Source organism: Equus caballus, chromosome 1 (assembly GCF_041296265.1).
Source record: "Equus caballus isolate H_3958 breed thoroughbred chromosome 1, TB-T2T, whole genome shotgun sequence".
NCBI lineage: Eukaryota > Metazoa > Chordata > Mammalia > Perissodactyla > Equidae > Equus > Equus caballus.
Window position 1 is genome coordinate 18,860,813 of NC_091684.1, and position 26,565 is coordinate 18,887,377.

The 26,565-nt window shown below is 44.6% G+C and overlaps 1 protein-coding gene across 5 annotated transcripts in view; it reads right to left on the minus strand.

Annotated features, from left to right (window-relative positions):
* Window positions 1-463: 463 nt before the first annotated feature.
* Window positions 464-26,565, minus strand: part of CASP7 (caspase 7) — a 32,790-nt gene continuing 6,688 nt past the window's right edge. For 4 of the 5 annotated variants that reach the window (XM_014733326.3, XM_014733325.3, XM_070260625.1 and 1 more), the window contains 6 exons: window positions 26,227-26,336; window positions 9,202-9,338; window positions 8,601-8,729; window positions 5,843-6,018; window positions 5,349-5,481; window positions 464-1,935 (listed from right to left, as the gene is read on the minus strand). In XM_014733326.3, the coding sequence (XP_014588812.1) occupies window positions 1,712-1,935; window positions 5,349-5,481; window positions 5,843-6,018; window positions 8,601-8,729; window positions 9,202-9,338; window positions 26,227-26,336 (909 nt within the window). In that variant the 3' untranslated portion in view covers window positions 464-1,711. Of the gene's footprint in view, window positions 1,936-5,348; window positions 5,482-5,842; window positions 6,019-8,600; window positions 8,730-9,201; window positions 9,339-17,223; window positions 17,461-26,226; window positions 26,337-26,565 lie in introns of those variants that run through there. The other variant, XM_023639063.2, reaches the window with a different exon arrangement.

The window sequence follows — 26,565 nt, forward strand, 5'->3', positions numbered from 1 at the left end:
TGGACACATTTATTTCTATCATAGGGACCTTTAATTTTCCAAAGAACAGCCTGTGAATTCTGGGAATAGTAGGGTAGATGTTTGTTGATTCTTGATTCATGATCTCCACTTAAATTTTGAACATTTGGTGTGTTTTAGATGGCAGGAAACCAGGAACAAGTCTAATAAACTGGCCCTAAATTAATTTTCTTACTGAAAGATGATACTTCCACGCCATCTGATTTTGTTGCCAAATTAATAGATGGCAGCCCACCACAAACAGCTTTATCAGTTGGTTAACCCATCATGTAAAGAATTTCAGCTTCCTAAGTGATTATTTACTTATTGTTTTATTAGTGTTCCAGCTTCAAAAGAAACATGAATCATATTTTATGTTGATGTCAATCAGCAGGGTCCATTCTCATCCTGTTTTCTCAATTCCCCACTGCCAAAAACACTTCAAAAGGAAAGAAAACTGAGCAGGTTAGGAATTAAGCCACCACGTTTTAATCAATAAATATAAACATTTGTTTGTTAACCAGTTATTAGGCAGAATAAAACAGTAATTTATCAAGAATTCAAAAACAACATCACCTTGAAAACAAAGTGCAAAAATCTTTACCATGAATTTTACCCCACTTAGAGAATTAGAGGCAACAAAAAATTTACTCAGAAAAAGGCTTGGAATAATCTAAAAAGTTCCAGGTATATTTGAAAGCTACAACAGATTATTTTGCACAGAGTGGCAATACACAGATTATCTGACAACTCGAGGAATAAATGATTGAATGGAGGCATTGCTGAACATCAGGGAATATGATCACTTATATTCACATTAAGGGCTAGGCTTATATCCGTTTCTTATTCTTCCCCTGTGTCGTTATCCCTTGCTCTCCTCTGTATTGCAGGAAATCACATTTCCCAGGGCCCTTGCCACTGGCTTCCTGGTAGGGCTGGAACGGTTTGGTGCTGGAGGAAGACTCGAGGGCAGGAGGAGAGGTGAAGAGGAGGGTCCTTCTCCACGTCTGACTCACCGGCATTGCCTCATCTCAGGCAGGGGATTTGTGCCTGCCATGGCTCCATTTGCTACAACTCTTTGGTGGTCCTAGCTCCCACCAGGTAGCCCCCACCCTGGTTCCAGCTCTTGTGGACAACTCCAGCTTCTGGACTCACGGAACTACATCCATTCAGAGCCCTAGGTGGTAACCACTTCCTTTTGTTTGGCTTTTCCTTTATCATCTAAGTACATCAATTTCCTCTATTAAATTCCCTCTACTGAAACACCTAGGATGGTTTCCATTTTCCTGACTGGATCCTGACTGAAACATATTAGAATCATTAAATTCTTTTCCCCTCTAACTTAGCTGGGAATTTTTGCATGAGAATCCGCCCTACGCCAATGAAAAATCATTTTCTGTTGTATGTACTGTGTACAACAAGGAGAAAGAAATAGGAACAGAAAATTAACCTTAAGAGGAAATTACAAAGTCACCAAATGAATAACCAAAGTCAACAAATGAATTGTAAAAAAAAAAAAAAAAAAGCCTCTGAAAATTCAGAGAACATAAGACAGCACCAGAAAGTTTCTTTCCTGTTGAATCAATAAACTTTCCTGAAATTAAAATCCTTTAGAATTTCTGGATATTTCAAGAGTGAGTGTCAAAAAAAAATTGATTCATTAACAAGTGATCTGTCGCTTCTCAGCTAGAGTGCACCCCTGGCATGGTTCTTCTCAGAAGTAGAGTTCCTTGGTGAGCATGGAGACGACACAGGGGATCTGCTTCTTCTGGTGGAAGCGCGGGTCATCCGAGTGAGACTCAAAGTGTCTGGCCACCCTGTGGTTCACCCTGGTGAGGATCTGTATGATCTCCAGACTTTTCCCGTGCTCGTTCAGGATGGAGCAGAGCGCCTGAACAAACCAGGAGCCACTCCCTGGGTTCCTCCATGAGTAATAGCCTTCAACAGGAGAGAAAGAAGATCAAATCAGCCGAGCTGGCCGCTACTCCATCACCACCCAGAATGAGCTCTCCATGTCTGGGAGCTTCACGCCTGCTTTTCTGAAATTATTTCACCCTACTCTGCATGCAAGTCCCTAATGAGAATCAGGCTGCTGTGCTCAGAGAGCAAACAGCTTAGATTTAGAGGGTTGCGGGAAATGCTCAACAAATGCTTTGGTATTTCAGCATGGATACGTATTAGATACCTAAGTGAGTGTGAGACAAGTTGCATATAGAGTTTTCCAAAGGAAATGCTGGAGAACTGCTCCATAACTCTGCAACTTCTCACCACACTTTGGGGTCATGCAACTTTCTAATCCAAGCCTCAAGAGGGGAATTTGCAGGAGACCTCAGAGAATCTTGAGATGTGTTCCTACTGTTAGGGGACATGGAACTACAGCCTGGCTTCTCTTGAAGAAATCCAGAGGTGAGAGGCGGCTGAATTACCAACTGCCTTAAGGAGAGCCTGCTGCCCTGGGAGCACCAGCACTGTAAGGGCAAGGGGTTTGTGCCTCCAGGACCACACATGGTCTATGGCAGAGGAAGCTGGCTCTTGGTTTGCCCTGAATCCTGTCCAGAGGAACTTCTTGAAGGGGCAAGAAGACCTTAACAGATAGAGGCTCGACATGTAGCTTGGAGGATGTCCAGGAGTTGAGGAAGAAATCACAATACACAATCAGGCATAGAGATGCAAATCCAAGGCCCAAGGAGGAACAGGGCCCAGGGAACCAGGAATCATGAAAGTGCCCAAGAGGGAAGCGGCCAGCTTTAATCATCCGACTGATCCAGAGCACGAGAAACCAGGCGACCCTGGGACCCAGGCTTTACCCTTAACTTGCCTCCCTCCCTCTCTACTTCCCTCTCAACTTTGATGCCAGAGAATCTAAAAAGGGATCTGGCAAGTGGAGGAGGAGATGAGAAAGCTGAAGGCTCAAGGTCCTCTCAGCACCTTAGCCCTCTAGGAGGGCTGATCTTGAATTGAGAGGAATTTAAAGCCAAGTCAGGCTCAGGATTTGTTACTCATACTGGACATTCTGGTTTCAGTGCTGCGATTGTTGTGACTTTAAAAGGTGACCACAATATTGTCTAATATCTTCGCACGAACGGCAAAGCTATGCACCTGCTGAAGTTTTCATCCAGGGGAAGGGAAGATTCCACCACCCTCATCCTCCCCAATTTAAAAGGACAGTAGGAAACAAAATAAAGCTGTGCTTGGTTTATGTGATGAGCTGTGCATCTTCCTCCTACTGCCAATTGGTCATACCAGTTTGAGGAGAATGGAGTCATCATCTTTATCATTTATAACAATCAGCTATTGAATAAATGGACATTAAACAGAAATAACCTATTTGTGTAAAATGATTGAGGTGCACTTAGAATTCTTTCCTGCAGCACAGAGTACTGGTGACTATCAGCATGAGGATTCGAGCTCTATGGTGTTAGCAGTCTGACAATGGGTTCCATTTGTAGAGGGGAGGTCAGAGAAGTTATCTCATCTAATACAATAAGCTGGTCAGGATGGACCCATTTCATTACTGCCCTCAGGTTTGTGTCCCCTAACCCCTGTCCTACAGGGCTCCGAGGTAACCATTTTGAAATCCAAATCTCATCCTGAGGCTCTCCTGCCTAGAACAGTTCCCTCGTGCTCCTTTATCAGGCTGAAGTTCCGTCTACCCAGCACAGCACACAGGGCCCACTACAAGGCGGCCCCTTGCCCACCTGTCCAGGTTTTAACCTTGCCAATGCCCTGCCACACCCCGTGCTATGGTCTCTCTCAGTCTCTCTGCCACGTGAGGACACAGTGAGAAGACAGCTGTCTATAAGCCAGGAAGACAGCCCTCATCAGAAACCAAGCTGGCCGGCACCTTGATCTCGAACCTCGCAGAACGGTGAGAAATAAACTTTTGTGGTTTAAGCCGTTCAGTCTGTGGAATTTTGTTACAGCAACCCAAGCAGAATAACAGACCCCGTGGTCCAACCCTGAGTCTGACCAAAGCTTTGGGCTATCCCACCCCGTGGCACGCTGTCTGGTAAGCCACCTCACCCTTCCCCCTGTTGATTTTCCAAGATTCAGCTCTTTTCTAGGAAATCCTCTGTCGCCTGCCTCCCTGGAAGAGTCCACCCTTCCTCCTTGAGTTCCCCCAGACCTCATGAGGAGCATCTACAACTCCGCCACCAGGTTTGTTTACACAGAGAGATGCCCCCATCACACGCCTCCCTCTCACGAGCAGGAAGACCAAACTATTCTCTTACATGACCCCTAAAACTTGTAAAGTTATCCTCACAGAATCTCACCTGCACATCCTGCTAGGGCTGGTTTTCCAAACACACCAACCTATTTATTGTACCCAGTTCCTTTGTATTGAGCACGTGACAAACGACTACAGCTCGGAGAATTCTAACTTGATAGTTTTTACCCAAAACAAAGGAAGGACTCCCACTGAACTGACTCAGGCAAATGCAGAGCTTGGTAAATAATGAGTAGGCTAGCTCATTACTGGCATTTTCTGGTTCCTGTTTACATGTTGCGGTGTGAAGGGGTCCTCGCCCGAGCTACAGCTCTATCGTGTACTGAACTCTCTACGTGACCTTGGGCACATCACTTAAGCTCACTCAAACTCTAGTTTTCATCTGTAAAATTAGGACCACAGTAACACCTTTCCTAACCACCTACACAATTATTATAAGGATGACATAAGGTAAAGGGTATGAAAAACACTATATATTTTAAAGTGCTATAGAAATGTTTGTTCTTATAATTAACCAATAATAATAGTAATAATGAATGAGAGAATTCAGCTTTCTTGGAGAAAAAAGTGAATACTTCCCTGAGATATGCAGAATAGTGGCTCCCAGAGATCTCCGTGCCCTAACCCTGAAACCTGAGAACACGTTACCTGACATGATGGAGAGGACTTTGCAGATGTGATTAATGAGATGGAAATGAGACGGGAGATTATCTGGGATTATCTGGGGGGGGGCCCCAATGTAATCATAGGAGTCCTTAAAAGAAGAGAACGTGTCCCAGCTGTGGTGAGAGAAAGTGAAGGGAGGATGGAAGAAGGGTCAGAGAGAGGTGGGTTGCTGTTTGTGAAGACAGTGGAAAGGGGTCCTAAGCTAAAGAAGGCAGGAGGTTGTAACATGCTGGAGAAAGCAAGGCCACAGATTGTTCCCCGCTATGTCTCCAGAAGGAACGTAACCCTGTCAATCCGTTCTGGAATTCTGACCTCCAGAACTGCAGGATAATACATTTGTGTGTTTCAGGCCACTATGTTTGTGGTAATTGATCACTACAGCAATAGGAAACTAATACAGCCCCAGGCCTGCATTTTGATGGTGGAATGGCCATGGTCTGGTCAGCAGACTTGATACCTGGAACTGTGGAATAGGCGAAGAGAAAGTCGGCTTCAACTGGGACCTTATATCGAGGATTAGCATCTGTGTCGTCATTGATAGGCCCCGAGTCGGCCTGGATCCCGTCATCAAGCTCTGTCCCTCGGCAAGCCTGAATATCAAAGCAGAGATCACTCCATGGAGTCAGGAATGGAAACGTGTGTGCTGTTCACCACTGGATCCCAGTGCCTAGAACTGTGCTTGGCAAGAACTAGTAGCTCACTGATAATGTGATGAGTGAATGTGTCGAATTAATAAGCAAAGCAAATAAAAGTAGTGCAATGTCTTGAAGAAACCCTCATAATTTGTGATCTGATGTCAACACAGATGCCAAGCATTTAGAGGGAGCAAAACAAAACCCAAATGTGCATACCCCAAGTGAAATAGCACATACATGTGCAAAAATGAGACAATCTGAGTCACTCTCTAATCTTTTCCCATTTCCAATTGTACTGGCTGTGAAAAGTGATTACCTGAATGAAGAAGAGTTTGGGTTTCTCTAAAAGGGTTTTACATCTATCTCCCCTAAAATGGCCTGTCAAGTCCTTTATTGGTGTCATGCCATCTGTTCCATAAATTAAATTTTCTTCTCCGTGGCTTAATAAGATGCAGGCGAAGCAGGCTGAATTTCGGTGGTCCTCTTCAGAAGCTGCAAGCAAGTGATTTGAACATTGAAAAGTTAAAACATAAGTCCTGTGGGACCTCAGATGCAATATTCTCTTCCAGGCTGGCAGCTGCCACTGACTTAGAGAGGCACTCAGAGGAAAGAGCACTTCTTTGGAGAGAAGGAGGACCCGTGGAGAGAAGTTAGAGAGAGCAAGAATTCTAGAATTCTCACTCAGTCTGAAACCAGAATGGGGCTGCCTCATGACGACGTGAGCCCCAAGTGCGAGAGGGGTTCAGGCAGCCACTGAGAGGCAGCATACTGGGGGGCCAGAGGCTGTGGCCTCTGTTCGTTAGGTTTGTGACACGGGGCAAGTTACTTTTGTGTCTTGGTTTCCTTGTCTGTAAAATGGACACGATCGTACCTACTCAATGAGTGAATATTTGCAAAGCAAGCCACATAATAAATATCATGCGAGTATTTGTTAAAGAAAATAAGTCACGCTAAGTGAAATGAGCCAGTCACTAAAGGAAAACTACTTTACGATTCCACTTAGGAGGTACCTAGGGGAGTCACGTTCAGAGGCAGAAAGTAGAATGGTGGCTGCCAGGCGCCGGGGGAGGGGGCCGTGGGTAGTTAGTGTTTAATGGAGACAGAGTTTCAGTTTTGAAAGATGAAAAGAATTCTGGAGATGGATGGTGATGATGCTTACCTAATAATCTGAACGCCACTGAACTGTACACTTAAATAGGGGTAAAATGGCAAGTTTTATGTTATGTGTATTTTACCACAATTTAAAAAGTAAAAAATAAAAATTTCAGGAAAGGAAAGAATATAAAATAAAAATGCTAGATTGGCTGTCAATTTAGGATACAGGGAGGAATTGTAAACTACGTAACCGGTTGGCACAGCTCGAACTCATCTAAGGTTCTACAAGTCTAACTAACTAGCCAGATAGCTAACTAATTTAACCTATGCTTTCTTCTCTGTGATCAACAATGGGGGAAGAACAAGGTTTAGAATTTCTTGAGTACCCATGATGTGCAGTGGCCTAGGTACTTTGCATGAGTTATTTTATGTAATCCTTACAAGAGCCCCTTGAAGGAGGCCTCATTAATCTTCATTTCACTGATAAAAAATGGAATCTTGAAGAGGTCCCATAATTTTGCTCAAAGGCAGAACGACCTGTCGGAGCCTTACAGCCCTGCCACCGCCTCAGTTCCCAGCAGACCAGGTGTGGCCTCTCCCATTTCCATCGCGGCTGGACCTGTGCATCGATCTGCACAGTGATTCTGTATCAGTTTGACAACAGAGGTACAAGGCGATGGAATTCTTTCTCCCCCTTAGCTTATCTTAAGATCAGATGAATTAAAACAGAGGTGGAAAATGGGAGTTTTGCCCTCACTGGAACCTACTACAAGTACAGTAAAAAAAAACAAAAACCAACCGCTTTGCTATTTTGATAGGACAGTAAATGAAAATTCCGTGATCGTGACATGCTCTGGGCTCGGGTGGAATGACATGCTTTTCATAAGAACAGAAACTAAAATTGTGCCATCTGTATAGGCTGTTCCACTTCTCAAAGCATGATCACGAACTTTCTCTCGGCTAATCCTCACTGCAATCCTAAGAAACAGGAGGTGCTGGTATCACGATCCGCATTTCAGGAAGCGAAGACTCAGGAAGGCACACTTGCCTTGTCCAGGCCGCCCAGCAGTTTGAACTTGGATTAGACCCCAAACACACACTCCTGGCTCCAGTCTCCTCTACCATGAGGTCTACCACGGTACAGAAGATTCATGTTTCAAGAAATTAGGAAAAGATGCCTAGTTTTTAAAAATATAAGAGAGGGTATTTAAGACAGGGTGTTACAAAAGAGGGTGGGATCTTTTTTGTGTTTAGCTGTGTAACCAAGAAAAGCAGCAGTGATTTCAACTGTGGGCCTGTCCGCTGCCTGGGGCTCAGTGTCTAATGAGTTAGTGAGGCATCACTTTCAAACACTCGCCCTAAATGCCAGAACACCCCACGGGCATCCATTAGACAGTGTGGTGTAACAGAGAATGCCGTTGTTCCAGAGTCGAAAGACTGAGGCTTGAGTTTGGTTCTGTACCTTCAATACGTCCCTTATCCTCTCTACAGCTCTGTCCCTACAATCATAAAAGGGGCATGATAACATTCCGGTGGCCAACACTGCAGGGGTTGTGTTAAAGATCTAATGAAATAATTTTGTGTGAGTGCTGTATAAAAAATAAGGTAGTTTGAAGCATATGGGGGTGATTGTTCTCTATCTGCCACCAGGGAAAAGTTTACCCTTAAACTTTGCTCTGGACAGAAAGACAGATTTGTCACCTCCTTAGGAATTAGCTTTTTGAAACCGAGACTGTTCTGTAGATACAGAACCTATTTCTCTTGCTGTAATGTAAACTGATTGCGTCTTTTTAGGGAGAGATCTAAGTTTCCTGAAAGAGACCTGCCTACCCCAGAGACAGGTATGGAGTGGCCAGGAGGAAAGGAAGGCTTCCCACACTGAGATCCCTCTGTCCTGTGAAGGCATCCTCCGAGACCGGCTGGGCCCTGCCCCTCTCGGCGGCAGGAAGAAGACAGAGGGAGGAAGGGTAGGTGTGCACCTTGTTTCAGCAGACTTTTCATCTTGGCACAAGAGCAGTCGTTATAGACGACCACGTCGAAACCCAGGTTTCGGAAGCACTTGAAAAGGGCCTCAGCATCTTTGTCTGTTCCGTTTCGGACGCCCATTCCTGTGGGAATCAAGCATCAAGTCCACAATGTGCAATCCCTGGCTGAGCCCTGTGTGCTGACATCATCCAGCCAGGTGCTCTGGTGTAAACAATGCTGCCAAGGTCACAATTTAAATGAGCAAGAGAAATAAGAAGCAAAATCAAAGGAAAGAGAGTAACTGGGCCAACCCGCAAATGTGAGCCTCATCAGGGGAGCTCTGAGCTCCAGTCAAGGTCAAACAGCTCCCAATGATTCTTAGTCCTTTGGTCCAAGTCCCACATCAGCTAATGCACCTTGTGGGACCTTAGATTGAAAGTTTCCAAGTTCCCGGCTTCCCTCTCTCCTGGTCACGCGAATACCATCTGCGGAGGGGCTGTCTGCCACAGCAGATCGGCTCAGCATGTTTCTGACGAACGTCTGCCACAAGTCTAAAGACAAGCTGAAGCAACTGGAGGGGACCAGGAAAGGCAAGCCCATGCCCACAACACCTACCTGTACCTCTGTCGAAGTTCTTGTTGTTTATTATGACGCATTTGCCCACCTTCTCAAAGTTCATGTTATACTGATATGTAGGCTCTCGGTTGCGGTTGGTCGTGATGGATCTCTCTGGGCCATTTTTCTTCTTCTTACTGGGGAAACAGAAAGCCAGTCAGGGGCTGTGGGGGACATTTGGACAGTAATGGCGTCTTGATTTTACTACTAGCATGAAAGGGGTGCCCAAGAAAGCTGCAATACCTGTGAAGAGATGACCTGGGGTGAACAGATGGCTCTGTTGAATTGTCAAAGATAAAAGGAACAGGATCTCCTGCTTCATTTCATTAGATGCTAGAGAAATACAAATTCAAATTGCAATGTGATACGAGCAGGCACTCACCAGAAGGGCTACAATGTACTGGGAACCATGTTCAGCACCTGGAATTATCACAGATTACAGGTGGGCACCTGTTTTGTACATCCATTGTGGAAAACTGGCAGAATCAACGAAAACCAAACTTAAACATATCCTAGGACAGAACAATTCCATTCCTGGGTATATTTCCCAAAGTAGAGCACACACCTTTACCAAAAGAAAGATCCACAGACGTGCACAGCAGGACTGTTAAATATTAGCCCCAAAAGGAAATAATCCAATTGTCCACTTACAGTAGAATGGATAAGTTATTGAACATTCATACAATGCGATACAAGGCAACGATAATGAAGAAACCATGACAACATGAAGTCACATGAATGAATCTCACAAATATAATATTGAGCAAAAGAACTCACATACAAGAAAACTAATACTTGGTATTAGAAGTCAGGAGGTGGTTTTCTCTGTGGTGGGAGAGTTAGGGACTGGAAGGGACATAAGGACTGTCTCAGATGCTGGTCATATTTTATTTCTTGGTATGGGTGCTGGTTACATGGGTGTGTCAGTGAAAATTCTAAGTGTGGGACACTTTTCTCTGTGGATGTTATAATTCAATTAACATTTACACTAAAAGGGAAAAAACAGAAACAGCAATTTAAAAAAGAAAGCAGGCCTCTTCCCATCTCCAGACACGGACTGTCCAGTTTACCAAAAGTCTGGCATGTAGGTAGTGAGGCTGGAACATGCGCATCATCGTGAGGTCAGAGAAAAAAATGCCAAATGCGAGTGTGGAACAGGCTTGCTAGTCACCCACCCAAATGTAAGCTCCAAGAGAGGAGAGTTTTTATCTGTTCTGAAAAATCACTGAATCCCCCATACTTAGAACAACATCTGGCACATCAGTTGCTCAATAAATATCTTTTATAAACTACAGACCAATATCTCTTATGAAGATAGATGCAAAAATCCTTAACAAAATATTAGCAAGCCAAATCCAGTAATCCATAAATAGGATTGTACACCATGACCTGGTGCGACTGATCCTAGGAACGCAAGGTTGGTTTAACATCCAAAAATCAATTAATATAATATATCATATTAACAGAATAAAGGACAAAAACATATGATCAACTCAATTGATACAGAAAAAACATATGACAAAATCCAACACTGTTAAGATAAAAATGCTACATAAACTAGGATTACAACAGAACAAACTCAACCGAAAAGAGCATCTATGAAAAACCCACAACTAATATCATACTTAATGATAAAAGACTGAATGATTCTCCCCTAAGGTCAGGAACAAGGCAAACACGTCCACTCTTGCCATTCTTATTAAATATTCTATGAGAGGTTCCAGTCAGGGCAATTGGGTTTACAAAAAAATTGTTACATGAATGAATGGAGCCTTATCCTCTCATTTTGCAGATATGGAAACGGAGGTGCACAGAGAGGCAGGGGGTTGTCCAAGGTCACCCAGCCAATGGTCAGCAAAGTGGGACCATCACCTAGGCCTTAGACTTCATGTCAGCGTTCGAGAGCGCCCTTGAATATTTTTTAGAAAGATTCGTCTGCCATCCTCCCAAATCTCTCCTCAAAAGTTGGAAGAAGTAAAGCGAAAGTGAAAACTAAGCTTGTTACCTGACAACTGTGGGTCCAGGATATTTTACTGAGCCTTCATTGAATCTTATCTGCTGTAGTTTCTCAGAATCTCTGAGAGGACCTGTTCCTTCCCCTTGCCCCTCCTACCTTGATCCACATTACAGATCAGCTGTGTGTGTTGGCCTTCAGGTTCTTATTGCTATTTTCAACTTCAACACGACTTTATCCTCCACTTTCTTAAGGCCAAATTTCTTCCATGATATTTTATTTTTAAAAGAGAAAAATCTTGAATCTGTTCTCCTAGCTTCTCCAGACTGTTCCCTCTCTTTGTTTTCTATCTGGATTTGAGGGTTGATGCCAGTTTTTCCTCACACTTCTTCCCCTGAGAGAGGCAGCACGAAAGAGCCAGGGACTCGAGGCCAGACATCTGCCACGTGACCTGGGATAGTGAGTTGCTGCCCTTCCCAGAGCATCCGCCTCCTCTCCTGGACAAAGGAGACTTCTGTGGCTGTCACAGAATTAGATGGGAGACTCATGGCAACAGGGCCGCCACCTCCCAGGCCTCCATAAAAGCTCAGCGGAGACGAAAATCAGCCAGGTGAGCATTTGTGCTGTTCAAGGACACATCATGCTGGGAGGAGTGGGATTTATTTCCTTATTATCCCCCTGTCAATGACCCCTACTGACAGTGTCCTCTGTGCATGTTAAAATATCTGCACACAATCTTTCATAGATAAACAAAATCTTTGGTCTTCAGTTGATGCCTCCCAGGTAGACGGAGGGACATAATCATACCCACACTATAGGTAATAACCGCAATTTGTCAATGCTTCCTACGGGCTGGGATCTTGTTAAAACTCTCACCTGCATTTTCTCATTGGCTCCTGGCAGGTCTTCAGCTAATTTAAGGCCACTCAAAGACTCGAATAAGAGTCACATGAAGCCTGGCAGGCTGGAGGTCACAGTTCATGCACTAAAGCCCTTTCGGATACATTCTACTTCGATCTTTTGCAATATGGATTATTTTAAAGCAAACTGAACAACAGCATCAGAGTAATAAACGAGCTGTGATTTTTTTAAGCTGCCATCAGACCACCCTCAATGATGAGCAAAACAGTCAGCGAACATCTTTTATCAGAAAAACAGGCTTGGATATAAATTACATGAAAACGAAAAGGATTCCTCTTCTATCAGAAGAGAATTTGGAAAATTAACCTGGGTTTTTTAAAAAAGGAACACAAGAGGAGAATAAAGATATACACCCTTTAAAGAAAATACTTTCCACGGTTATGAAAAATACCTTAAAATTGAATATGAAATGGGATCTTATCCTTGGTAACTATCTCAAAAGGGACATCAGAAAAATTTCCCTTACCTATCTTGCCCCTAAATTGAACTCTTATTTTTCAAAACGAATTCAATATCTGCTTCCTCTTTCTGGATTTGAGTCAGTCAGTATTAATTTTTCCTTCCAACCGAAATAGCTTTTTGTTAAACCCAGTTCTTCCCAGACCACAGATATGAATCACAGACTGGGGATCAGTTCATTTCCATTGAATTCATCTTCCTGAGGGGTGCTGGCCTTGGGGAAACGCCATCTGTAGCTTAACTTTGGGGAAGCAAACCCCAATGGTCAGCTTTAAGCACACAGAGAGACAAATAAAAGGAGGAAAAGATTATCCAGAAGATATCAGGCAGAAAGCACCAGGAAAAAAAAGTGCACCCAAGTCCACTGCATACAGATGCATTCTGCCTGAACCAGAGTCCAAGAGATTAGAGGCTGCCCCCCAACAGCCGCGAGGCTGCGGGGCACCTTCTGAGGATCATCTCCCTCTCACCCTCATTCTGCCCTCGAGACTCCTGCGAGGGAAGTACCATTACTTCCATTTTGCCAATTCTGGCTGCAAGGCTGCTGCAGAGATATTAAGAACAGCCTCATCTTTAGGAAGGGAACTGAATTCTGAGAGGGCCCTATTTTAGGTAGCCCTCGGTGCTGATTCTGCAGGAACACAGCACGATGGTGCTGCTTGAGTATTTCTCTTGTGTATGACATCTCACACTACTTGGAAGTGCTTTTGGACTGACAAGTTTTCTTCCTTTTCCCCCCTGCCTCTCTCATGTCTAATTTTGAACCTCTATAGCCTGCCTCAAGTAAAAGACCGGGCTGGCATGGGGCCAGCCCTGTAGCTGAGTGGTTAAAGTTCTGCGTGCTCTGCTTCCACGGCCTGGGTTCACAGGTTCGGATCCCAGCGCGGACCTACTCCCCTCATCAGCCATGCTGTGGAGGCATCCCACGTACACAGTGGAGGAAGACTGGCACAGACGTTAGCTCAGGGCTAATCTTCCTCAAGCAAAAAAAAAAAGAGAAGGATCGGCAACGGATGTTAGCTCAGGGCGAATCTTCTTCACACACACACACAAAAAGACCGGGCTGGCAGATGTGAGTTTGTTTAATTAGCCTCTCAATCCCATAAGGACTAGCAGAACAGGTACAAAGATCCAGTTCAGTATTTACTTCCTGGCTGGATCATAAAGGGGAGGGTCTTTAATCAAAATCACACAGTGTTGTGAAAAAGAATGAGGAAGCTCTCTGTCCCAATGTGGGATGATTTCCAGTAAGTAGTGGTAAGTGCTGAAGAAAACAAAGGTGCAGAACAATGAGAACAACATGCTACCTTGTGGGAAAAAACGAGGGGAAAATACATCATCTTCATATTTGCTTGTATTTGCATAAAGAGACAGATGACATAACAGATAAACCATGGACTGCCTGGGGTTGCAACCTGCTCCACCACTTATCTGAGTGATCGTGGGCAAGTTACTTAACCTCTCTGTGCTTCAGTCTCCTCATTTGTAACAAAGACAAAATTACAGCCCCTGCCTCAGAGTTTCTAAACAATTTAATATTCACAAGGCACTTAGAACGGTGTGTGGCATGTAGTAAGTGTTAAATAAATGTCACTATTATTACTAATGTTATGTATTGTGTGTCACTGTAAGTGGTGACCTGTGTCATGGGGGGCGCGGAGCAGGACAGCAGGAAGGAGTGGGAGGAAGAATTTTGACCGTATGTTTCTTTTAGGATACATGAATAAGGTAATTATTCAAAAGATTAAAATAAAAATTATTTACCAGTTAAAAATCACTTGCCACAAATGGATTTCAAGATATGGCCAATTCTAAAGATTACTGGGTTCATAAATTTTTGTGCTAACTATTGAAAGAGCTCCCTAGACACCCCGTTTTTTCGGTTTCCACTGTGGCTTTACCCCTCTCCCTAGCCTTTGAAACTTCTTCCTCCTCTATGTGGCAATAACAACAACAGTAAATACAGTCATCATACGGACCACTTTTTGGAATACTTACCGCTTTATATATAGGATCTGGTGTAATCTTTACAGCTCTGTGAGGCATTAATCTCATTTCATAGAGAAAGATTACATTAGCTTTTCCAGGATCACAAGGCCAGACAGTGGTAGAACCCAGGTTTATTCGGAGGCCCAACACCAAGTCCCCTAGGCCACTGTTTCTGACCTCTGTTAAAATTCAGAGTCCTAGGCCTCGTCCAGATCAAGAGAACCAGAGACTTGGGCCAGGCCTGGGCATCTTCCTGGAGATGTTCACACCCTCTGAACTTCCAGGGCCTCGGCACTGCCCTGTCTGTCCACTGCATGGGCCTCCTGGCTCTGGCCTTTCATTGCTGTCTCTGCTCTTGTTTCAAGCCCCTCAGCTACTTCCAGAACCCAAGGAAGCAGAAGTCCCTGCCCAGCCGTTTGTACTCCCGGGCGGGGTAGACAACACCAGCTCGCCCTACCCCTATCACACACCACCCTCCAAGGGCACGGCCTCTGGGGCTCTGGGCCAGGTCGAGCAAGACGTGCCTCGGGAAGCAGGGACTTGTCGTGGAAGGCGCCCGGCAGGAGCAGCGCGGGTGTATTTAGGCTCATGTGTGAGATTTATGACTCTCCGTGAAACCTGCAAGGTCTCCCAGAGGTGACAGTCGAGCTGAACATTAAACTGAAATTACTTTAACAACACAACCAAAATGCTTCCAGAAACGCCACTCCGCCTGCAATGTCGTTCTTATTCTCCCTTGTTTGCACAACATTGAGTGAGTCCCCAGCACAGCCTTGGTGGAGCAGTATCTCACCGTCAGCACAGCCAGGGGAGGGAAGCTTGGCCATCCCAGCGCTAGCAGCTCATAAAGAGTTACTGTCTGTTTGGAAATCAATTGCCCAAGCCAAGCAGATCGTCAGATAAACAAGTGCTATTGGACAGAAGCAAGGGCCTCAAGGGCTCCAAAGAGATTGTGCTAATTAATTAGCCGACCGCAGAAAGAGGGCAACAGTCCACAGCTCAGCACAGCAGGTTCTCCCAGGCGTGGGGGCTGGGGCGGGGACGAGGAGGGTAATAAGAAGCTTTCAATGATCTAGGTTAGAAACTTCTTCAGCGGGCAATCATCCCCCAGGGATAAGATCTTCCCAAAGCGGCCATTCTTGTCCCAAGTTCACATGGCCTTTTTGTGGGAAGTGCTGGAACATGTGAGACCTGCTGTGACACAGACCCCAACGGGGTGGGTGCGCTGAGTTTCTTTCAAGTCCAGATCAACGATAACCAGCCTTCTTCTGAGTCTGACACACGGTCTAAACAGTGAAGGAACCACTTCTGACAGTCCCTAAGGCACCAGGAACAAGACTAATTAATATCTCTAGAGTATTTTATGCTTTACAGAGTGTGTTAATAATCATTATCTCATTTTTTCTGCAAAGTACAGAGGAGAGGCATGGGAAGACAGAGCCCATAAAGGCTGGCCGGGGTATTTTTTCAGCCACATTCTATCACTTCCCCTTCTAGCCGCCCTGCCCCTCTTTTTTCCCCTCCCTTTGCTAATTCTCTGTTGATAAACTTAGTCTTTATCTTGACTTTTTTATATTCTGAAGACTTTGGCCAAGATTACTATGCTAGGAAGAAACACAGGATTCTTGTTATGGAAGCTGCTGTTACGTGCAAAGCTCATGATAAACCAGACCAGTGAATTGAAAGTTCTAAATCCTCTTAAAAGCTCATGTGTTCTACAATTGGCTGAAGATTTTACAAAATAAATCTGGCCACGAAGTCATTGTGCTTAGGGCCAGACAAGCAAGATACAAGCAACCATGACAACAGCCTGGTAGAATGACTCAGTGCACGTAAGTGTGCGCTAAAATGCAAGAGGCAGTTAATTTATAGAAGCAGGTTGATGACAATGCTTCCTAACCATCCCGTTTCTTGGTGTATTTCATCACCCATGTGGGCAAGTACCATTATCTTCACTTCCCACATGCATTCGGATAAGCTCAAATCTCTGCCAGGAACAGATAATGCCAGCATCAATTATCAGGAAGGAACTAGATTATCTGAACTTCTTAGGTAGAAAGCCATTTTTTGGAACACCAAACTTCACAGCGTAAGGCCAACTGTGTCATTTCAACAAAGTCAAGAGGCAAAAAATTACAACCATGGTTACTTATATAAAAAGACCTCCTTGAAGAACCTACGGCAACTCGTACCAGAAAACATTATAGGATAAAAATACTCTGCCTACTTCACAAAGAAGTGAAAAACCTCAGAAAGTCCACGCTGAATTTTTACCATCCACTCTGGGTGCAAGTATAATTTTCCCCATCACCAGAGTGGATAAATACAGGTTTCATCCTCTTACAGATCCCCCAGGCTACTCGAAATGTGAATTATACCTTTCTATATTTGGAAGGGAATCTAAGCATGCAAACCCACTCTTATTTATTTTCTAAAGCGTCTCCATGAATAGGATTCCCAGTAGCTTCATCTATTTGCAGACATTCATCAGCATGAAAGTAAACACACCACCAGGCACACAGTTCCCCCCGGCTGTTTCATTCGGAATTAGAGCTCTGGTTTTCGTAGCTGCTTTGTCTAAATATTTTGGGGATGATTCATTCATGGTTTCAATGTTTCAACAGAGGGCATCCCCAACAGTCCTGACATACCAAGGCACAGAGCAGAACAGAGAGGAAAAGAAAGAGTGAAGGCGGTACCTCATGTCTCCATCCGAAAGCGCCCCCCTCTGCATCAGAACCAGGCTTTGCTCTGCGACCACGGGCAGTGAGTTTCCTTCTTCTCTGTAATAATAAAAACTCAACATGCTCGGGGTTCAGCAGGGCCAGAAGACTGGCACAGCCCGCCCAGCCTGGCCTGGAGGCCTGTGACTGAATCAGCAGTGAGCTGCACGCTGGAGTTTTCCATAGGACCATTCACAGTGGGCTGGGAAAGTCACACTGGCCTCTCCCTTCTCTGCTGACTGGCAAAAATGACCAGGCGCCACCCTGCTGAGCCTCCCCACCCCGGGACAGCTCCCTGGGGAAAAAGAGACTTTCTAGAAGCATGGAGTCCAAAGGAAAAAAAACCCCAATTTCCATAAAGATGCATCTTTAAGAGGCACAACTGGAAACAAACAGTAGGGAAAGGCAAGCAAGAGGCTGAACATCAAGAGAATAAAATGCAACCCAGCTGTTAAAGTCATGAGCATGCAGATGCAGGCGGCCCACCGAAGGGCCAAACAGCACACGGCGGAATTGCAAAATATGTAAAATTATATGTAAGTAAATGAACAAAAACAGGAAGTGAGTTTATGGTGAATCAAAGAGTTCAAATTCATTGGCTTATTTTTTTCCTTATAAAGGTACTCAAGGTAGTGATACAAATTATAAAGGACTACAGAGGCATACCACATACCATAATTTTCAAATGACGCACATAAACGTTTTTCAATGGTCCTGAATAAAGTGAACGATCCAGGAGTTGCTACACTTTCCCATCTCACCCTCCCAACGCAATGAGGAAAACGTGAACACGTAAAAACAGAAACACCTGTTAAGCAAACGGCTCAGCAATGCTTTTCTCCATTTCCTGGTTCAAGGTCCTGGTTAAGGAAAGGTGTGAAGCTCATGAGGTGGAGTTATAACAACTGCCACCCTGGGCAAACCTCCTAGTCATCTGCCATCCTCAGGTCTGTGAACAAGAGAGAAAACTGGCTTTCTATGTTTTTCCCTGAAACTCAGTTTGCAAAAATACACTTACATCGGGAAACAAAGTCAGTTTAAAATAGGCCAGGGAGAAGAGGCTTCCTTTCCCCGAAGGCTCAACCTCCACATTTCCTTCCTCCCCCAAAAGGAGGAACAGAGAGACCTCTGATAACAAAAACGGACAACAGACTTCATCTTCTTCACTTTCAGCAGGAAAGGAACTCACCAGAACAGGTGCGAGCCAGACCAAAAACCACAAGCTCCAGCAAGCTCAGGGTTTGAACAACACCATACTGCATATTTCTTCCTTGTGACCGCGGGTTCCCTTGAGAAGCAACAGGTCTTATTCTCATAGTCCTTTTCTATTACTATGCTTTATTTTTCTACACTAATAGTGCTTTAAAATTTATACTGCTATGAAAACCTGTTCATTTATCTCCCTTCCTCACTTTTTCTTTTTAACCTTAGAGTTTATTTTTTCCCCTCTAGAAAAGCTATGCCCGAACATAACTGGAGGTATCCTACACATGTAGAAGCTACAGCTTCAAAGTTTCTAGAAGGTCCTGTGACTGTTTTAGAGGTGTGGCTCACTGCCCCTGACAGATACACCTGGCCCTATGAATCAGAAAGTCCATCCCCAGCCCTGTTGGAACGCTGTCCATATGCCACCCCTCAGCTGAAAGCGAAGCAGAAAGGGAGCAGTTTCAACGAAGAATTAAATTTGCTGACCCGCTTGGTGGAAGGAAAAAAAACCATTCTGCTGGATTAATGTGGTTTTAACAACTTGATGCCACTGCAGCTGTAGGTGGCACCTGATGTAAAGTGGAGAGCACTGGACCCCAAGTTACACCTGGGTCTTGGTCCTGGTCTTGCTGGGTGACTACAGGTAGAGAACTTTGCCTCTCTGGTCTTAGTTTCCTAGATCATTATAGAAGGGAATTGAATAAATTCCCTTTTAAGGAGTCTTCTAGTTTTAACATACGATTCTATGATTTCTTCCTCATCAGGTAACTCAGCAAGCTGACAGTTACTTTATTTAATTCTCACAACAATCCAGTGGATAGGTATTCATATCCTCACTTTACAGATGAGGAAACTGAGGCTGAGAAAGGTCAAAGGACTTGCTATAGTCCCTCAACTAGTGAGTGGGAGGCAGGACCAGGATCTGAACCTGGGTTGTCCAACCCCACTCCACCACTGCTGCTAAGTGGTAGCATTGTGGCTGCAAATACAGCACTCAATCTTTATTACTCTTTATACACAAATTTGGGAGGCAGGCATTCAGCATTCTGGAGTCTGAATTCAAAGGCCTCCTTTATTGAAAAGTAAATTCCCTGGGTATGTTTTAATGTTCCTTTCCTCGTAGGGTGCCCAGACCTGCCTCTTTCAATCAATGGGTGTGACCGAATGGCTTCTGCTTAATTTGGAACGTGTTCTTTGGAATGAGTTAAGGTCTGCTTTCTTTGTTCTTTTCTCCAAGTCCAAAGCATTGCTTCTTCTGAAATACTTTTTTCGTCCTCTCCAAATGAAAAGGCAGGCCACCTGGATCTTTCTTAAAATTACACAAATAAGACATGTTTTTTATAGAGACGTTTACATATAACCTCTACTGGTGGAGAAACCCAAGTTGCAGTCCAGGAGAAAGAATTCTAACCAAGTGGCCTTTATTAAACCCACTCCAGGAGGACAAAGGTTGGAATACAGAGATGACACAGAGGAGAAAGCTGTGTGATCTGAGCTAGGGCCTCGAAAATAGGGAGTTTATCAAGTTTTGAAAAGGAGCCTTTTCTCCCGCCCTCTTGACTCGGGAACTAAATGGATACACGAACCCCTCAGTGGGGACACCCTAGGCTCCACCACGGCCCTGGGGAAACCTGAGAGGGTGTGAAATCTGTGTGCCACTTTGAGTGTTATTTCCTTTAATACTGACCTCGAGCGGAGCTCAGATAGGAGCCTGATTTCCGACACATTCTTGGGAAAGGACATCTTCCAGGCTGCCGGGCAGGCTTGGTCTTATACCTACAGTGGCTCCCAGTGGTGCCACCAGGACCAAACTCACCTGGTCCAAGGGCCTCCACCCACTTCCCAGAACCTGTGCGGCATGGCCTGGCCATCATTCCCACGTGGCCCTGGCAGGCAGCTCTCCCAGGCCCCTGATGACTTCCCTGCCTTTTCTCTGACACCTCAAGTCCCAACTCCTCCTGCAGCCCTCCCTGAGCCTTTCTCTCCCCAGCCTCCCACAGCTCCTAGAACTCTACAACTCAGCAGTTAGTTATTCTCTGTTCTTAGCTATTTTCTGTAGTGGTGCCCAGACATTTAACAAGAACTTGAGTTTATATGCAGGGCAGGAACCACATCACATCGTTAACTTGGACGGCAGGTAACCTGTGCCGGGTGCCAGGGTTACTTCAACATTAGGAGGGCTCCTTCTTCAAGTTCACAGATGACACTTGGCCTTGCTCTGTAAATGAAGGCTCATAATGAACGCAGACCGTGCACATACTTATTTCTTCTAGGTCATCTTTTTCAAAGTCCAAACACTACTAATTTTAAATTTAATATATTGAATATTTTTCCTTTGTGGTTTTCTGTGTTTTCCAAATCTTCTTCAATCATCAGAAAATTAGAAAACATTTTAATAAATGTTTGTTTTCTAAGAAAAGTAAGTTCAGGAACAGTCTAGATTATTCAGGACCCAATGGAATGGAAATAAAACAATGCCATCCTGCCACCTAGTGGCAGTGAGACAAAAAAGCCAAGACAAGCCTGAGGGCTTGGAACTACCTAGGAATCCTACCTAGGAGTCCTACCCAGGCTTCTAGGGGGAAGGGAGGCTTCTTTCTGTTTCCCAGAATCCTTGAGGTCTCCAGGGGAGGGTGGGTGTCCTCAAATAGAGAGGGGAGGGAGTGCTACTGCCTCACCTCACAGCAATCCTAACAGCTCGGAGATGGGAGCTGGGGATGTGACGGGAGGGGGGCGGTGCCCGCCATCAGCTGCGGGGAACACCCGGTGGAGCCAGCGATAACCAAACTCGCTCTTTGAGTCAAATCTCGATGTTCTGAATTGCATTTAGTCTCATCCCACCATATATGAAGTCCCGACCTCATCCACATTTCTCATGAGGTCTAGCTCAGAAAAGTCAAGGCAGCAGGAATGTCCAGGGGAACAAGGAAAGGTGGCACATGCTGGTGCCATAGTGTCATTATGACAATAGAAATGTCAATGTCATTACCCGTTTTTCTAGCAAGAGGGCTCAGAGGTTCCTAGACGACTTCAACTATTCCCTGTGGGCCAGGTGCCACTTTCCTCATCGTCTCTCCCTTCTTCAGCTTCTCCTTCCTCTTGGTCACAAAGTCCTGTTGCTGTTCCCTCCCAGGCACCTCTCGAGTCCGGCTGCTCCCTCCCCCTGCCCCTACCCCACTCCCATCTAAACCATCCACTCTTGCCTGGAGATGTGAACCAGCCTCCTAACTTACCTCCCCTCCCACGAAGCCCCTCTCGGTGCATTCTCCTCCACACTGCAGCTCCGCATTCTAGTATTTTTTTTGTAGGTATAATTATCAAGTCACTCTATCTCTTAAACCCTTTAATAACTTCCCTGTCCTTAGGATTGATTCCAAATCCTTAATGGGACCTGCAGACGAGCCCTTCTAAAATGTGGCCCCTGCCCATTCAGCCCCTTCTCCTCTCCTGCCATCCCTCCACATCCATACTCCTGCCAGCTAGAATGATCCCGGACCTCATGCAGCCGTCCCCTCCAGCAGCCTTCTATCTCCCCATCAAGTCTCAGCACACACACCACGGCTCCAGGGGGCCTTCTTTGACCCCCAAGACCAGACAGGGTGCTCTTTTAAATTTTTCTCCCCCAGCGCCATCACATCTCAATTATTCATTCCATGTCTGCCTTCCCTACAGGAATGTGTCTGAGGCAGGGGCCCTGTTGACCTTGTTCCCTGACTCCAGCCCTAGGGCCAGACACAGAACCTGGTACATAAAGGTGGCAACAAAGTCGTGTTTGAGAGCTCAGTCTGACAGGCAAGTGAACACAGGTTCAAATCCTGGCTCCACCACGACGTGGTGCAAGGGACTTAACTTCCCTCTGTTGCCCCATGAACAGTTAATGAATGAACGAAATAAGGAATTAGAGACCCAAAATGGCATCTCAAGGGGTTAATTTTAAAGCCAGTGACACTTACCAGATGAAAGAATCTTCCATCTTACTGTAAAAAAATGGAAGGAAAAATCTAAGCTTTAAGGGTACATCACCAATCCTGACTGAATTTTATTCGAGTTGACCACCTCCTTGGTAGGCGGCCAGGGTATCATTTACTACCTGGGTGGGAGTCAGAGGCTTAGCGAAGGTAGAGAAAGTAAGCAACTAACATTTCAGAGCCTGGAAGAATAAGACATTAAACTGTCATTTATGGCAGCTCGATATTGCTTAATAATTCAACAACCATGTCTTACAATTTATACAACTTAAATAAGCAGTTCAGAAAATGGAATTTAATTTAAATATTTTGCAAGGATACTGAGTTTCTTTTGATAATATGAGCCTGATGTCGGCATCAGCCATGCTATAGAAAAGGTAAAGTGCACCAGAATAGAGAAGACTATTCAGGCTTATCTACCTTTCCAAAGGACTTACGGGGGTGAAAAACCCCACATCTCAGACCACATCTATTTTTGCAAAATGATGGGTCTTTAAGGCAGAGGTCTTCAAACAGGGTATCTGAAGGCTTTCCAAGGGGTGCAGACACAGACGGTTTTAAGGGAATGACTGACCAGATCCTCAACTTCTATTTGTATTTCTCCCAAAACTGGCCTGCCTGAGTACCACCTCCCCTCCCCCAGTCTCCCGTCTCCCACTATGTAACAGAAGGACAGACTTCTCATCCACCCCGAACCTCCACATCATCTAACAAAGGGACAAGTCAAATATCAGGATCTCTAAGTCTCCTTGAATCAGGCACTGGGGTGGGGCTTCCTCCTTACACAAGAGTCTGATAAGGGTGAACGATGGCATTAGAAATGGGGCGATTTGGGGCCACAAGGTGCTGTTCCAAATTCATTATATATTGAAAAAAATATATAGTAAAATGGAGTGGGTATGATGTGGCTCTTGCATAATGACTTTGCCTCTTTTGCCCCTTGATTCTTATTCCCAAAGACGCTATCACTTCTGAGTTAGAGTCCCATGGGAGCAAAGAAACCTTCTCCTTCTCCCTCCCCATCCTACATCCACCCATCTGTCCATCCCTCCATCCGTCCATCCATCCATTCATCCGTTCATCCATCCATCCACCCATCCTTCGAAGAATCAGAATTCAGAAACAAGATGGTTGTCCCAGAGACGCCTCATAACACATCGATTGAACTGAAAAACGATATCAGACCTTTCTGATCGAAAGCAAGTCCAGTGTGGCTAATGATCTGACAAGGCCTGGCTTTGTCAACTAGAACACACAGCAGACGTTTTCCACAAATGAACGACCTACATCCGCAGTTCCAAGGTCTTAACAAACAGATATTTTAAAAAGCATATAGTTTAAAAGCATTTTACCAAAAGAAGGATGCGGACAAATTGTTTATTAACATTGTTTTAATTATCTTATCTATGCTGGAGTATTTTGGGTTAAACAAGTTGCCTCTAAGTAAAAAGAGGAACAGATTTAATCAACAGTTGAGAAGTTTTGATAAAGTTTTTTTCTGGTGTACTTCCCAGAAACTGAAAAAACAAACGTCTCTAAAGGCTGCATAACAATTCCTTTTGTATGTCAGGTAATTTCCAATTCTTTATTTTCAATAAAATTGAAGAAGGACCTAAGTGAGTTGACATTTTTGGCACAGATCTACGGAAGAAATTCAAAGAAGTAAGTGACATTATTATAACAAAACTCCTGCCATCCCATGTATTTATTCATGGTTTCTTAGCACTTCTATCTCTAAAAATGACAATATAGGAAAAAGAGGTGATACTGAATTCTTTCTTATTCTAGCAATAACTATTATTTGTCCATTTATTCAAAAACTTTTTAAAAGCCCAGCCAGTCCATTATAAGTTGCAATTTCAATCTAACAATTATTTTGATGAATAACAATTTACTAGTACTAATGGTTTGTCAATATTTATTTGTTTGGATCAACTGTGAGTTAACAATGGCTGAAACATTAACTAACCTAGGAGAACTTAATAGTAACTTAGAATAGGGGAAATTTCTTTTAATACTCATGATACCTGGAAAAATGTCTTAAAATTTATGCTATGTATATATGCATACATATATATGTTACAGAGATGTCTAATGAGGTGATCAATAAAAGACTTTCACGCAATTAAATCTATTACATCAGAATAAAATGTTATGGGGGAAATAGAATGGAAAAAAATGAGTTCGGGGGAAAAAGAAACAATACAAAAATTCTAGCTGTTAAAGGAGAACTTGTTTATGTACATTTTTAATGGATGACAGTGGTTATAAGATTACTGTGAGTTTAGATTCCACTGGATACATTTAAAGAGATGATTTTTAAATGTCCATATTTACAACACACCATTCATTTTCATAATTTCCGGGAAGGACACAAAGAGGCTTTGCTAAGACATGAAATGACTATTACACAATTCCTGTTTCTGTTTCACTTAGAGGCAACCTGCTTACTGCTTAACCTAAATACTCAGAGAGCTGGGAAAACGGAAATGTTACTACATCCTGTGCAACTATTTATGTCACCTTAAAATGTACAAGGGGTGTCGTTTTACACTCTTTGGGGAGTATGTGAGTAGAACCATTTGAAGGCCACTGCTCTAAAGGGCTCGCACTGGGGAATGGAGTAGCCTGGATCGACTGACCTCATGGTATTGAAAAGTTTTTAGGAATTGGAGCTGTATTTTCTGGTCATTTCATTGGGTATTCTCGACTCCAAATGGCAACCCATGCCAACAGAATGAGAGTCCAGGATGTTGGGGTCCCACTTATCCAAGTTTTGTTTGGGATGCCACGACCCAAGGCCCTCTCTGGGATGTTGCAGGGAGCCAGGCTGCCCTCATCACCCACTCCTCCCCTCCTGAGCACTACCGGGGAGCACTCCCTAACCTCAACCTTTCTCCCCTTCACTGTCCCTCCCAGGTGGGGCTTGGCTTGGGAGATACCAAGAAGTCTGATGCTTCTGACCCACGGACCGCTCCTGCCTCTTGCCAGGAAGCCCCACTGACTGCCCCTCCACAACCAAGGTTAAGGGGAGACGGGGAGCTCCTCCACATCCTGGCAGCCCTACTTTTACATGGAAAGCACAGCAGAGCAGTTAACTGAGTGGCACTGGTACCGCTAGGTTCTAATCTCAGCTCCACCGTTTATTAACAATCATCAGAAAGGCAAGCTATTAGACCTCTTAGAGCCTCAGTTTCTCTACCTATTAAATAGCGATAAGAATGGAACCATCTCCTGGGATTATGAGGACTACTTGCAATACTGAGCTGGCATCCAAGAGTTTAATAAATGAAACTATTATTATTAAATGTAAAATTTAGAGTTTTAAAAGCGAACACAAGAAAAGGTGGGACTCAGTAGACAAGATGCCCCCTCCTTCAATGGAGTGCCACCCCAAACCACCCATCCCATAGCCCCCAGATTCTGCCTTTCAGCCGAACCTAGTTCCAACTGGCAGCAGCAGCCCACACTCTGCCCCAAGGATGCCGGATGCAAATCACCTCAGACAAACGAGGACAGCCTCTCACTCCTGGGCAGCTGCCACCGAGACGCCCAGCTGCTGAGTAAGAGACCCCCGTAGCTTGGTTTCCCACACACCTGGGCTTGCCCCAGGGACAAGGGAGTACACACGGGGCCCCTATTGTTGTCACATACAGCTGGCAGGATTCTGTGCAAATTGCCTACACACAGCATAGACCTCCTTCTCAGAGTGTCCCTCTCCCCCTGGGTGGGTGGAGACGGCAGAGCCACGGCAAGCTGAGGTGGCCCAGAGCCCCTCTTTAACCCAGCAAGGAAGGACCCTTACCTGAAGAGTGATGGGACAAAGGAGGACCGGTCTGGCTTAGCATCAACTGCATCTGTGCTTGTCGAATCCCCAGCTCCCTGCTCCACAACACAGTCTTGATCATCTGCCATCTGGAAGGAGAAAAACAAACCAGAAAATTGGTGTCCATTGGTATCACTGGCCACGCGATATTTTTAAAGAACCCTCCTGAGGTGACATTTTTAATTAAGCATATTTAGGCTGCAGGGCTACTGCACCAATTCAAATGCCAGAGTGCCAATTGTACTTCAGGCATTGGTCCAGAGACTGGGTACACAGCAGAGAAGAAAACCAAGTCCTTGGCCTAAGGGAGCTTCTAAT